We start from the raw sequence: 13,289 nt of genomic DNA on the forward strand, positions 1-13,289 counted from the left end.
GCGGGGTCTAATCTGGTGTAAAGGAGGTGTAACTGTTCACTTTTTTCCCTGGCAGTGTCCCCTAGAAGGGACCTTGTTCCAACCCCTGCCGCGGGCAGGGACACCTTCCACAGAGCAGGTTGCTCCAAGCCCCTGTGTCCAACCTGGCCTTGAACACTGCCAGGGATGGGGCAGCCACAGCTTCTCTGGGCACCCTGTGCCAGCGCCTCAGCACCCTCACAGGGAAGAGCTTCTGCCTAATGTCTAATCTAAATCTGCCCTCTCTTTGCATAGGACACAGCAGAAATAAGTGCCTTGGGTAGAGGCTTGTGTTTACTGCAGCAATAATCACAAGCTTGGGTTTAGCTGAAAAAAGTGCATTTTTCCTGCTGCTGCAGAGGCCAGGCGGTGTTGGGCCATGATGTATGTGCACAGGATACGGACAGAGGATCAGGGGGTAAGGACGGATGTGCATGTCATTGAAACATAAAGTCCACTCCAAGAAATGAAGCTTTTTCTTCATGAATTCAGGCTGTAGGTGGCTGTTGAGGGTTTGGGTGTTGTGACCAGGGTCAGTCCAACCCTGAGGAACAATGACTGACCAGGATGCTGGCAGGGAAGAGAGAAGAATCCCTTCTTTTGTGTACCCCTGTGCCTGTGGGATGGAGGGGTGGCTATTCATGTCATCAGCCATTCCAGAGCCATTGAGGAAACCCAGAACAATAAGCTCCTCTATGGTCTGTTCTCTGAGTTAAGCATCATCCCTGCAGCCTTACCAGTTTGAAACTTCAGATTTTGGTTGCTCTGCATCAGAATTGCCTGAAAACAGCAGGCACTTTGTAGCTACTGGTTTCCAAAAGACAGTAGAGCCTGCAGGACTGGGGGGGACTTCTAGAAAGGTAAATCACAAAGCTGTGAATATAAGCTCCGATCTGTTCCCTTCAGAATATAAAGTCCTGATATTCATTTCAGCTATTCCATACTCCACTGTAGCTGTGATGCCAAGAAACTGGTCTTCAACGCAGCATCTCACTAGTGACTCCACAGCTTTTGGGGGAAGCCAACCAGCTGAGAGATACAATAGGAAAAAGCTTTTGAAAGGGGTAAGGATTTGGATTTTTAGGTATTATTAGGTATATTTATATTATGATATATAGGTATATATATTATATATTTTATATATAGGTATATATTTTATATAGTTGTTTATGTATTATTAGGTATATTTGTTATTAGGTATTATGTAGGTATTATTTTTAGGTATTATTAGGTATAAACTAAATAATTCAGTAGTATATTCCTTTTCATGACACTATTCTTCCCACCAGGCTTCATATTGCCCCGGAGGTGGGGATACAATACTTTTGTCTTGTGTTAGTCAGCCCCAACTAAAAAGAACAAACCCCACAGCAACAACTGTACACACAGCCCCGAATACCCCAGCAAAGCCAGGCAGCCTCTCTCCTCCCTGGCTGATCACGCAGATGACATTGCATGGACTTGTTGTTGGTGCCATCAATTTGCCTGGCAGACAAGACGTACCACAACCTGCAGTGTTCCTCAGGGAGGGTGGCCCAAGAGGAGCAGCTGGTTGGGGATGTAACAGGTAACAGGTACCAGCCATTCACCACAGCACTCTGCATCAAAAAGTGCCTCTGCCCTTTCAAACAGGGTCCTTCAGCCACTTACCCCCATCCAGCTCCACGGTGGCACTTTGCTGTGTTACACAGCACATCACAGGAGGTGGATTTACCAGTGGGAGGAACTAAACCTGTTCAGGCACTTGTGCATGTGACAGTGCAGGGCTGGACGGGGAGGCAGTTTTCTCACCTGCCCATTCTTGTTACACAAAATCCCCTTCATGTCAGTCTTGGTGCAGTAAGGCCACGCACGCATTCCAGTAGGTTACCCACTCTATGTTTTAGGATAGATTTCTTACATTAAAATCACAAAAGTGACTGAACTTGCATAAACTGCCAGAGGGGAGACTGAGATGGGCTCTTAGGCAGAAGCTCTTCCCTGTGAGGGTGCTGAGGCGCTGGCACAGGGTGCCCAGAGAAGCTGTGGCTGCCCCATCCCTGGCAGTGTTCAAGGCCGGGTTGGACACAGGGGCTTGGAGCAACCTGCTCTAGTGGAAGGTGTCCCTGCCCGTGGCAGGGGCAGGAACTGGATGAGCTTTAAGGTTCCTTCAGCCCAAACCAGTTGGGATTCTATGAACCTTAACGCATCCTTCTTTGGAAAGGGATGTAGATAAGGAACATCAAGAACTAGAGAGAAAAAAACCCACCACTGGGCCACTACCTCCACGAAAAAGAACATTCAAGTAGAAGTCAGGATCTCATTTGTCTTGCTCGGGAATTCACACCACCACATGTGAAATCACTGTAACTTAGAATGGTTATTTTTCCCCCCTCAGTTTATGGCACTAAACACTAAGTGTAACAAAAGAACCTTAGACTCTGCAAGCTCAGAGTAGAGCCACCTCCCTTTTATACCCAGTGACAGTCTTCTTGAGATGAAGTTACTCCAGTGTGAAGGGGTCTCTACACAGGTACCATTTCCCCCCAACTTTTCTTACAGCTTTAACTGTAAAGTTATCACACCAAGTGTAAGTGGGGACTCCTTTACAATAACTCTAAGGAAAGCAGTTCTGCCCAGGACTGCCTGCTCAGGAGCACAGCATTATTTTGGAAGAATAAATGAAGTTTAAAACCAAGGCAGTGGATAATTTTTAAATAGTTACCGAACAGAGAAGAGAGACTGAGCAGTTTATTTGACATTGTTGCAGGCCACAGTATAATTGGAATAATTTGGATAACATTGGCCAAAGCATACAGTCTTCAACGCTGTTTTACACCACAAATCAGCATTGGCCATGTACATTCAGCGTCGGCTCAGTTATCGTCTTTAAGCTTCTTGATCTTATACTTATGACGCTCGATTTCTTTCTGCAGCCGCTCTATCTCTTTTTGGTGGTGATCGATCTCCTCCTCATGGTGTTTCCGCAGGGCAGAGAGCTGTTCCCTCTCTTTCTCCCTGCAAGGAAAGGCGGCGCAAGCTGCAGCACCCGCACACGGGCGAGGCTGGCGGGGGCCCAGCGCAGCGGAGAGGGGCAACCCGCGGGCCCCGCTCACCTGAAGTACCGCTCCTCCTCAGCCGCCTGCTTCTTCCCGAAGGCACCACCGGCCTCACGGATGGCGCCGCCGCCGCCGCCGCCCTTCCCGGCGCCTTTGCCCAGCTCGCCCAGCTGCGGGGGGAGAGCGGCGGTGAGCACCGGGGACACCCCCCGTACACCCACCCCGCCCTCTCTCCCGCCGTGCCTACCTGGTCAGCGCCCGAGCCCGAGCTCCAGCGCTGCTGCTGCAGCACCAGGGCCCCGCGCAGGCCGCCCCGCGCCGCTGCCGCCGCCGCCATCGCCCGCTGCCCTTGGAGCGCCGCACGGACGGGACCCGCCCCCCGCCGCGTCACGGCGGGCGCCTGCGCAGCCGCTACCACCGCCGCCGCCGCCGCTTTCTCCCTCCCCGGCTGCGGCTCCCGGTCCGCAGCGCACAGAGCGCACCCGGGCGGCGGGAGCTCCCCCCTTCCCCGGGCAGGGCCGGGGCCGCTCCGTCCCCGCTCCGTCCCCTCAGGACGCGCCGCGGGTCGTGGAGGGGGTGGGTGAGGAGGGCGGGGCCTAATAGCGCTTCGCCGTCGTCACGTGCCGAGGGCCGCCCGCTGCTTTCCTTTCCCTTACTGGCTTCAGCGCCGTGGTCACGTGGTGCTGGCAATGGCGGCGGCGGCGGGGGAGCCCGGGGCGGGCGGCGCGGCGGAGGAGGCGTTCCTCACCTTCTACAGCGAGGTACGGGCCCCGCAGCGCGCCCCCCGCCGCGCCGCCGCACCGCAGCTCGGCCGGGACGGGCCTCGGCGGCCGCGGGAGGACATGGGGGGGAAGCGGCCGGTGCCGCCGGGGCCGCGCTCGGCCCGGGCAGGGCGGGTGTTCCCGGCGGAACTGCTCCCGCTCCCCGCCTCGGGGCAGCCCCGGTGGGGGGTGCGGGAAGGAGCCGAGCGCTCAGCGCCCATGGGAGCCGTCCCGCAGCGGTTCTCCGCCGTGCGCCGCTGCTCGGCCTCTCTATGGGGACGAGGTGTCACCTGAGTGGGTGCGAGGGGCCCTTCCCCTCAGCCTGGGCTCGTTTGGGCACCGTGTTTGCCGGAGCCCGCCCGCAGGAACGCGGTGCCGGTTGGTGGGTGCTTGTTTGTTTAAATAAAGGTGAGCGTTAGATGTTAAATGTATGGTTTGGTTCGGCTTAATGCTGTAAAGTGGACAGAACGAAGTAACCTGCCGTCGGAATGAAGTGGGCTTGTGTACGTGCACCGGTATCACTTAAGGTGTTCAGTGGGATATAACCCACTGCAGTGGGTTGGAAGGAGCAGTGCAGTAGGTTTCCAAGGAATCAGGGTGATAGTGCTGGTGTAGGAGAAAAGTGACGGGAAAAGCGGCAGCTGTAGGAAAAACAGGCAGAAGTGCTTTTTTACAGTTAAAATATAACGTTAAAAATACTGTTTTGCTGTAAAAATGGCTAAAAAGTGTGCTCTGCTGGTGTGCGAGTGAAATACATGCTTCAGGTGAGCAAGGGTGTTGGGAATTGTAGTACACAACAGTGGTGACTGAGGTAGTAATCACCCGGGAAAGCAGGTAAGCACTTTGTGATGGTCAGTTAACGTCGGTCTCTCTTGTTCTCCAGGTAAAGCAGATTGAAAAACGAGACTCAGTTTTAACATCCAAAAACCAAATCGACAGGCTCACCCGACCTGGATCTTCCTATTTCAACCTGAACCCTTTTGAGGTTGGTTTGAACGTGTTATCCTCCCTTCTGACTTGGTGTCCCAACTTCCACGTTTCCTGGGTATTTGTTGCAGTAAAAAGGCTGAACAGAAGGACAGAAAGAGGTTCTCTCAGTGTAGGTCACAGCGCAGAAGGCTTACAGAAGGCAGGAGGATGGTGTGTATGTTTTTCACTGGTTTATGTGAGGTGCAATCTATACTCTTTTGACACGTTTCCCTCGTGCAACAGCACAGGAAGGTTTGGCAGATCAGTGCTAGGGAGTCTGAATGAGAACGTAGCAGCTACAGATGGCACGTTCTGAGCACTCTTGACTCAGCATTTCCAGTTCTGGCTTTTATTTTGGATGCTCACAGGGTAAGAGGAGGAGTCTGGCTGCTCACACTAGTGAGCAATCTTTGGGGAGTCACTGGAAAACGGGTAATTCCCTTGCACATTACACATTACACACTTTGATTCCAGTTGCAATCAGTGACACAGTCTTCATGAGTACGAAAGCCTGAGGAAGACAGTAAATAAAACAACCTGGTGTTCATCTGGAGCTGGCTTTCCCTGTAGGAATTCCTCCTTGAGATCATCCTTATCTGCCCTTTTAAAACCTCAGGTGCTTTTTGTAGTCCCAGTTTACGGCTGGTCAGCCACATCAGTCAGCAGATTCACCCTGACCATGTCCAGTTCTGTGTAGATCTTAGTACTTGACCTGGGGGGTAAATCAGAAAAGCCATTTAGAAGTAGGCTGTAGCTTTCCTATGAGATTCTTCATGTCATAGCAGCATGTGTCTGCGTTGAGTAGGCTCACTTCTTGCATAGGGCTTCTCTTCAGCAAGCTAATTCACAACAGAGCTCCAAAACTCTGCCACATCCCTAAAGATCTGAAGACAAGTGAGCTCATTCATGGAGACCAAACTCTCCTGTCTTCTTTTGAAATGATAAAATTAAGAAGTTCTTACCAAGTTGTATGTTTCCTGCCCAAAGTTTCAGTTATGAATGATCTGACAGGATCCCAAAGCCATCGTGTGCTTCAGTTTCTGCCAAACTAAACTTTGCTACAGGACTGGTTGGAGGTTTAGACCAGTTGTGGCTGTTTAGGGATGGCAGCTGTCTACATGAGACTTGAGTGTGGAAAGGACACTGGCATAGTCAGAGGAGCCTGGCATTGCTAAAAGTGTTGTCCCAAATGTGGTGTCTCTGGTTTCAAATCTTTCTGGTTTACTAGATGAAAATTCATGGCCCGAAGCAGCTCCCTGATGGGGGGTGTTTTCTGTATGCCAGGAGTGAGGTGTTTAGAGCTTGCTCTCAGGAATATGAAACATGGGGAGTATCATCAAACTCTTATGGTCTCTTTTAGGTACTGCAGATGGATCCTGAAGCCACAGATGAAGAGATAAAGAAAAGATTCCGGCAGGTATTTGGCTTTTGCACTTGGAGCCTCTGGAAGGAAACTAGAAGCTCCGTAGAGATTGTGCAGCTGTGCTTGGGGACAAGAAAGGTGGTGGTAAAGCTGGGTCTGGGTAGAGGAGTAGCCATTGTGGGGAGAAATGCATAAAACAATCTTTGTATCAACAAGAAGAGAGCTGCAGAAGTGTCCCTGCTCTATTTGCTTTGCCTGTAAAGTGTGTGATGGCGCTATTGCAAACTGATCTGCCCGTGGATAACCAGATTATTGAACTGCAGCTCCAAGAGAAGGTCAAAATCTCCCAAAAGAGCTGAGAAAAGGTGTTTTTCTCAAACATATGCACTTGGATCCAAAGTGTATTTGCTTTGAGGTTTCTTTAAGAATTTCAGTGGTCATTTTTGGTGGCTGAGTTACCTGGAACAGGTAGAAACAGGGAGAACGGGATGGAATTGTGTATTGATGAGCTCAAACACCTAAATATGGAATGTGGAACAGCCAACAGGAGGAAAAAGACATTGGCATAGCAAATCATGGAGTAAATCAGCAGCATGCTGCTGTTTAGTACCAGAAGCAAACCTTTTTCCTGTGAACTAGAAGGTGCCATCTGTAGAGCTCAGGAAGTCATTATTTTGCATTCTTCAGCACTGATGCAATGTCAGTTGCCACACTGTGAGTGGTTTTGAACTAGGGTAGGTGCAGATAAACTAGAGAGGCCACACAGCAACAGCAAAACTAAGGGGTCTGGAAAACAAAAGCCATATGGGGAAAGTTTGAAAGAACTTCCTCTTTCTGTAGAAGAAGAAGGTGGTAGAGGATGTGCTTTCCAGGCCGGTTAGGATGCCCTAAGGATTGTAGTGATCAGTGTCCTGCCTCTCTCTCCTGGATAGGGAGTACAGGAAGGAGTTTTCTTGCCTTTCAGTAAAGGAGCCTAAGGAAAAACTTACCCGCTCTTTTAAATAGTTTGATATTTGAACAGCCTTGGGGATACTGGAGACCTTCTTAGGATGCTGATTAAAAGGTTAACTTGGGTTGAGGATGATCTGTGTAGGCTTGTTTTTTCTTAAGACCAAGGATACCAAATTTGGGTGACCAAGGGGTTCCTACCAGCCCCAGGCACTGCAGCTGAAGCATGTTCATGTCGTTCTGCACATCTCAGAGAGCCTGTTTATTACAAGGATTGTATTTGATTTAGAAGCTTTTACTGATGCATACCGGTACATGTTATCAGCTGATTTGTCTGTATACAAAGCAATGTGATCCCCTGTGATTCCTTCTATCTCAGACTATTCCCTCGTCCCACAAAAATCTCTGAAACATTCTCTTTTACAACGATCTCGATAGCAAGATCCTTTCTTTTGCAGTTGTCAATATTGGTGCATCCAGACAAAAACCAAGATGATGCAGATAGAGCCCAGAAGGCGTTTGAAGGTAGTGCTCTCACCCTTTCCCTGGGCTGCTGTCAGTGGTTGGGCGGCTATTGCTCTGTAGCTGCTTTCAATGTTTATTAGGGGTGGAGGCCCTACTGAGAGGCAGATTAGAGGCTCTTTAGATGAGGGAGGAGCAGAAGTGTGGGGTGGCATTTCAGCACAAAGTGTCACTAGGTGGCGATAAGGGCATTGTCAGCTTGCACCGGGGACAACCACGTCCGTGGGTCTTCGAGATTGTGCAAGAGAAACTGTTTATCTGGGCACTAGATTTTATTCCAAGGCCATATGGCAGAAGTAATGCGGTGGGTTTAGGTGTATGCTTTGCATTGTGCACCTTAAACTTACATAATGCCCTACGACTGAATCACTTGGTGGGACTGATGCTTTCACCCTGCTGACTCCAAAGGTGTGTGCCAGTTTCTGTCACTACTGTACCCCAAAATTCATTTGATTAATTGTGATATCTCATACCTAGATGTAGTTAAACACTCACACACACACACACACAAAACCCCCTCAAAACCTGACCAAACAAGACCCCCCAAATTCTAGGAAGCAAAAGTTTTAAAGTCAAGAAGTAGCAATCTTGTGGTGCTTTGTGAATGGGGCTACTGGTGCTATTAATGTTGATGCTTTTTGTTAGCTGTAGATAAAGCGTACAAGTTGCTGCTGGATCAGGAGCAGAAGAAAAGAGCCTTGGATGTGATCCAGGCAGGAAAAGAATATGTGGAACACACTGTAAGTATTCCATAGGAACATCCAGGAGTGGGGGTGAGTGGTAATCAGTCCTTTCTCATTTGCTTTTTGGTACATTAGGTCATTAAAAGATGAGCTGAGCAAAGCTGTGCAGGTGGCCTCCGAGCTCTTCCTGGCATGAACAAAACGTGCTTTGTCCAAGACTGCTGTTGAGCTCAGTGCAAGATAATTCAGTGAAATTCAGTACTTGAAATAATTAGGTCAGACCACAGGGTCTGACCTACATATGGGAGTTTTTTTCAAGTCTGTGAATGGATGATGCAGTTCAGATGTGTATAGGTGGAAGAAAAGTGGTGACAGCAAGAGACTGGGAAGTTGGGGGGAAACAACCTATAAGATAAGAAAAGGAGCTTGGACTGCAGTAGCCAAGAAGTTAGTTGAGTGACATGGGTGGACTAAAACACAACAAGCTTGAGAAAGCAGATGATATGAGAGAAGTCAGATACTCAAAACCAAGGGACACTTCATTCTCTGCTTCTTGTTGTTAGTCTTTTGAATATTACAAAGCAAAAGAGACTTCCTCCTGGTTTGGATGCTGTGTATTGGATATGAATATATCTTAAAAAAGAACAACAAAACCCAACAAAGGGTTTGGGTTGAATAAATAGTGTCTAACATAGTATTTTTAATGACTACAGTTCATGTGGTAGTGATCTCATGTGTGTTTATATGGATCTAGTACCAGGAGGTTTTGGTCTGAAATAAAACATGGATCCACATCAAGAAATTACTGTCATCCAGAGAGCTTCCCACACAGTGGAGCAGGGATGCAGAACTACTTGGACACAATTCTGTAAGCCCTATAAAACCTTTTAGGCTCTTACTTTTGTTCTTGATCTTTAGGTGAAAGAAAAAAAGAAGCAGTTGAAGAAGGATGGAAAACCAGCCACTGTAGAAGAGGATGATCCTGAAGTTGTAAGTCATTTACTGCTCAGAGAAACTGAGGAGTACAAAATCTGTTTCAATAGTACCATGTGCTGGGTAATACCTGTATATATTAGAAAATAGTTTAACTGTAGTGTAAAGAGTAAATATATCTTGAGATTATGTAGATCAAAATACCATATTCTTTGGAGCAAGTCGTCATGGCTTGTGTGTCATGCTGTCTTTTTGTGTTGAATTTCTTGTATTGTGAATGCTGGAACTGTGATGTTCCTGCTGCCAGTATAGAACCCACTGCAGCATGTCTAAATGTGCTGTTAGTGATGTTTTGCAGTAAGAGCTGTTTTGGCTCTTTTTTCCATATAAAACTTGAGGATAGATGTGCTGTTATGCAACACATCACTTTTCATAAGAAAGGCATGACATATCCTAGTTGTTCTTACCTGGATTCTAGTCTGAAAAGTGATACTACAGGCTTGAACAGGATGAGAGATGATTATCAAACACCGACAGCATTGGTCTTGCCATTGTCATCTTTCTCTTTTCCCTCCTGATATCACCACAGTAATCCCATCACCATCTTATTTGCCATTGATTTTTAGAAATCTCTTGCTGTTCTTTAGTAATGAAGTTTATTTTAAGTATACTGATGTTTCCTACTGGAAAGCCAGTGACTTTCACACCCCATCAACATGGGAAGTTACTGAACAGTGACCATTTTGCCTTTTTTCTGTCTAACCTTTCAAGACTTAACAGAAGACTAAGAGAGCTTGACACAAATAGTTCAGTTTAGCAACAGCTTTGTGAATACAAATGAAAATGAGATGAATAGGTGGTTGTTTCCTGGTGTCAGGGCCTGAATTTAATCAGCGTTTTATACCTTTTCATATTTCACTACTACTGACTACTGTCAAGGCAAAATACGGGTTTACATGGACATATGGTTCACCTTTTTATGCTTCTTACCTTCTTATGTAAAGCAGTCTTCTCTAACTGTGTTAATGGGCATTGTTTTAAGACTGGGTTTGTGTTTTGCAGTTCAAACAAGCTGTATACAAGCAGACAATGAAGCTCTTTGCTGAACTGGAAATTAAGAGGAAAGAAAGAGAAGCGAAAGAAATGCATGAAAGGTATGAGCAGCATTCTGCTTGTGCAGTTCAGGCTCTTCCCCCCTCATGCTTCCTCAGGAATCATAGTCTTTGAAAAGTCTTAAGTTGGGACGAATCTCTGGAGATCTTCTGGTCCAACCTTGTGCTGAAAGCAGGGCCTTGCGTTGGTTAACAAGGGTCCTGTCAAGCTGACTTCCAGCGATGCAGATTCCACCACTTCTCTGAGCAACCTGTGGGTTGTAGAGCTGTGTGCTTGAGAAATGCAAGCAGGAAACTTGCCCTCCTGTGTTTAAGACATTGATAGATTTGCAAAGAATCGATTTTCAATTTTAATTAGGTGCCAAAACCACCCTGCGTGATCCTGAACTATTTTAGGGGTTTTAATCACATGTTGCCTGAGTGCTCACTGTGGATGCACTTCATGGAGGGGGGGTTTCTGTACTGATCCATAAAGGCAGTCTGGGAGGTAGTTGCAGGGCGCTGCTTTTGATTGCAGATGAACACTCATTCTTACCTTGCCAGCTCAGGTGTTTATTAACTTCTCACAATGTGTGTTCTCAACACTTTTAGAAACTTACCACTAGAGTTATGAAGGAGTCCAACTTGTTTTGCTGAGCCAGAGAAGCTGACTCACTAGCTGAGTATGTATGTGGTGCCAAACCACCTTCTCTGCTCACTGTTCTTCCAGGTTTGAAATAGAATGCTATTTGCTGTGCTGTCTTAGGGGTGGGTATTTGTCTCTTCTGATCTGATAAGCACTTTAATCTGCCAAGAAATCAGAAGAGCTGTCCAAGATGTTTTGAAAGTAATACTGTGTTTCTTTAAAGCAGATGCTCGTGGGTTCATAACTTCTTTGTGGTTTCCCTTCCAGGAAGCGGCAGAGGGAAGAGGAAATAGAGGCACAAGAGAAAGCTAAACGAGAGCGAGAATGGCAGAAGAACTTTGAGGTAATCAGCAGCTTCACTTATGGGATGGGCCTCAGTGATTCTTGGCCATGCTGCAGGGAATGCTGCTAGAGAGAAGAGAGGCCTTTTGTCTGCAGGTGCTGTAAGATAACTTAAGTAGACACTTACTGAAAAATCCTGCACAAACCTGGGTTTTGTCCTTGTGTGAGGAGAAGAGCCCACCATAAAGCTTTGGTGTCACCGTTCCAGAAGCAGGTCTGGTAAACAGGGCAGGACTTTGCACTGCTCCCTGTTGAACTGCACGTGGCTCCTGCCATCCCATTCCTTCCACCTGCCAAGGTCCCTCTGGATGGTGGCACAACCCTCTGGAGTATCAGCCTCTCCTCCCAGCTTGGTGTCCTCTGCTGAGGGTGTGCTCTGCCCCATTGTCCACATCTAGTGCCTGACCTCCCCCTGGAAGGGGAGGAGGGCAGTGAAGCAGACAGGTTTTGTGGCCAGGGCCTGTGTGTAGCACCAGTCCTGCAGGCACACCTGTAGTCAGATGGGCCTTGAGTGTGTGGGTCCCACACTCTGCAGTGGATCACCCCTGGGCTTGTTCAGTCCTATGGTGAAACCTTTAGCCTGTAGGGATCATGGGTTGGCTTTGTGGGGAGTCTTCCCCTTTCCCCCCGACCCAGAGGGGTTTCTGCTGCTCTGCAGGTAGGCCAGGGAGGGGAGAAAAGAGTGCACCAGAGACCTTTTCTCCCTGTGTCCTTGTGATGAAGCTTGGGGCAAGAAGAGTGAGAGAAGACAGATGTTTCCCTTCTCTCTTCTGTCTGACTCAAAGCTGCAGCACAAGGGGAGCCATCTCAAGGACGTGACACAAGAGTAAGAAGATGGCACGTTCTGTGCTGACAGATTAGGAAGATCCACCGGAGATGAGGTTTCTTGTTTGCTTTGCACATCAGAGGGTTCAGTGGGCTGTAGTGAGGACTGCACAACCCAAGCTGGTTGCTGCTGAAACAAGAAACCAGCATGGTGCTTATACTGGTGCTTGTGTTTGTAAACTCATTTGTAGTTCCACTGTGCTGTGTCTTCACAGTGTCTGTGTGTCCCGACAGCCAGGGTGCTACGTGCTAGATAAGGGGGACATTGCTGTTATTGATCTCTTGTAACTGGTGTGTACTTGTACATACCAGACATTCTCTGGCTCTTGCACTTCGTAACTCTCCGCTTCCTCCCTGTTGTTCCCAGGAAAGTCGGGATGGGCGTGTGGACAGCTGGAGGAATTTCCAGGCAAATACAAAGGGGAAGAAAGAAAAGAAAAACAGGACCTTCCTGAGACCTCCCAAAGTAAAAATGGAGCAGCGGGAATGATCCTGGCACTGCCCAGGCGCAGCTCCTCAATCCCCTCCCTGCTTTTAAGGACTCATTGGCACCTAGAGTAAGAATTGCTTTTCAGTTGACTGTTTGGTTTCAGTATAATTATTGGTCGAAGTATTTTTTGTACTCTGTCCATTTGAACTAGGGCCATAGTAGGAACTCGGCCAGGACCCCGCTACATGTAGAACACTTGGCTTAGGAGGTCCCCACCATTATTGCTGTCCTGTTTGTCTGCTGCCCTCTAACTCGATGTTTTGTACTTCACACAGATTGTGTGTTTCACCACTTCCGTTTCTAGTTTGAGAGCTGAACAAAGCACTGGAAATGCATCCGTGCCTTTCCAGGCATCATCTTTCTCAGCAAGTTCAGCTTCGGAAAGGTCCGAACTGACTCTGGGAATCTGCTTCCAGCACTATGCAGTGCATCTAACCTGCAGTTCCAGTCCTGCAGCTCCTCACTGAACTGGGTGGTGCTTGGAAAGACACCCCCCCACCACCCCAAGGTCTGATTTCCAACCTAAAATCCCAGCTCTCAGGCTTAGTCTTCTGTTAATCTCAGGCCAGCTGGTCCCTTCCTGTAAAGGAAAAATAACTTCTCTTGATTCATAGTTCAGTTGCAATGGTCTGTATGTAAAATAAATTTTTACCCAAGTTA

The 13,289-nt window shown here is 47.9% G+C and overlaps 2 protein-coding genes across 2 annotated transcripts; one reads left to right on the plus strand and one right to left on the minus strand.

The window, feature by feature from the left end:
• Positions 1–2,711: 2,711 nt before the first annotated feature.
• On the minus strand, positions 2,712–3,681 carry ATP5IF1 (ATP synthase inhibitory factor subunit 1). The gene is made up of 3 exons (XM_030503738.2): positions 3,304–3,681; positions 3,114–3,226; positions 2,712–3,015 (listed from the first exon to the last, which is right to left on the minus strand). Exons 1-3 carry the CDS (start codon positions 3,391–3,393, stop codon positions 2,874–2,876), a joined length of 345 nt encoding a protein of 114 aa, XP_030359598.1. The 5' UTR covers positions 3,394–3,681; the 3' UTR covers positions 2,712–2,873.
• On the plus strand, positions 3,203–13,289 carry DNAJC8 (DnaJ heat shock protein family (Hsp40) member C8). Its single transcript, XM_030503737.1, has 9 exons — positions 3,203–3,817; positions 4,701–4,802; positions 6,147–6,203; positions 7,556–7,622; positions 8,265–8,359; positions 9,221–9,292; positions 10,298–10,389; positions 11,240–11,315; positions 12,507–13,289. The coding sequence occupies exons 1-9, from the start codon at positions 3,746–3,748 to the stop codon at positions 12,627–12,629; spliced, it is 756 nt and encodes a 251-aa protein (XP_030359597.1). The 5' UTR covers positions 3,203–3,745; the 3' UTR covers positions 12,630–13,289.

This window comes from Strigops habroptila, chromosome 12 (genome assembly GCF_004027225.2).
Source record: "Strigops habroptila isolate Jane chromosome 12, bStrHab1.2.pri, whole genome shotgun sequence".
In the NCBI taxonomy this organism is placed as follows: domain Eukaryota; kingdom Metazoa; phylum Chordata; class Aves; order Psittaciformes; family Psittacidae; genus Strigops; species Strigops habroptila.

What these genes read in the sequence shown, in the direction of transcription:
- ATP5IF1 (XM_030503738.2), bottom strand. Translation starts at nt 3,393, where the DNA reads ATGGCGGCGGCGGCAGCGGCGCGGGGCGGCCTGCGCGGGGCCCTGGTG. An exon ending in CGGGCTCGGGCGCTGACCAG is followed by an intron (nt 3,227 to 3,303) that starts GTAGGCACGGCG and finishes CTCCCCCCGCAG; the next exon opens with CTGGGCGAGCTGGGCAAAGG. An exon ending in GAGGAGGAGCGGTACTTCAG is followed by an intron (nt 3,016 to 3,113) that starts GTGAGCGGGGCC and finishes CTTTCCTTGCAG; the next exon opens with GGAGAAAGAGAGGGAACAGC.
- DNAJC8 (XM_030503737.1), top strand. Translation starts at nt 3,746, where the DNA reads ATGGCGGCGGCGGCGGGGGAGCCCGGGGCGGGCGGCGCGGCGGAGGAG. An exon ending in TCCTCACCTTCTACAGCGAG is followed by an intron (nt 3,818 to 4,700) that starts GTACGGGCCCCG and finishes CTTGTTCTCCAG; the next exon opens with GTAAAGCAGATTGAAAAACG. An exon ending in AATGGCAGAAGAACTTTGAG is followed by an intron (nt 11,316 to 12,506) that starts GTAATCAGCAGC and finishes TGTTGTTCCCAG; the next exon opens with GAAAGTCGGGATGGGCGTGT.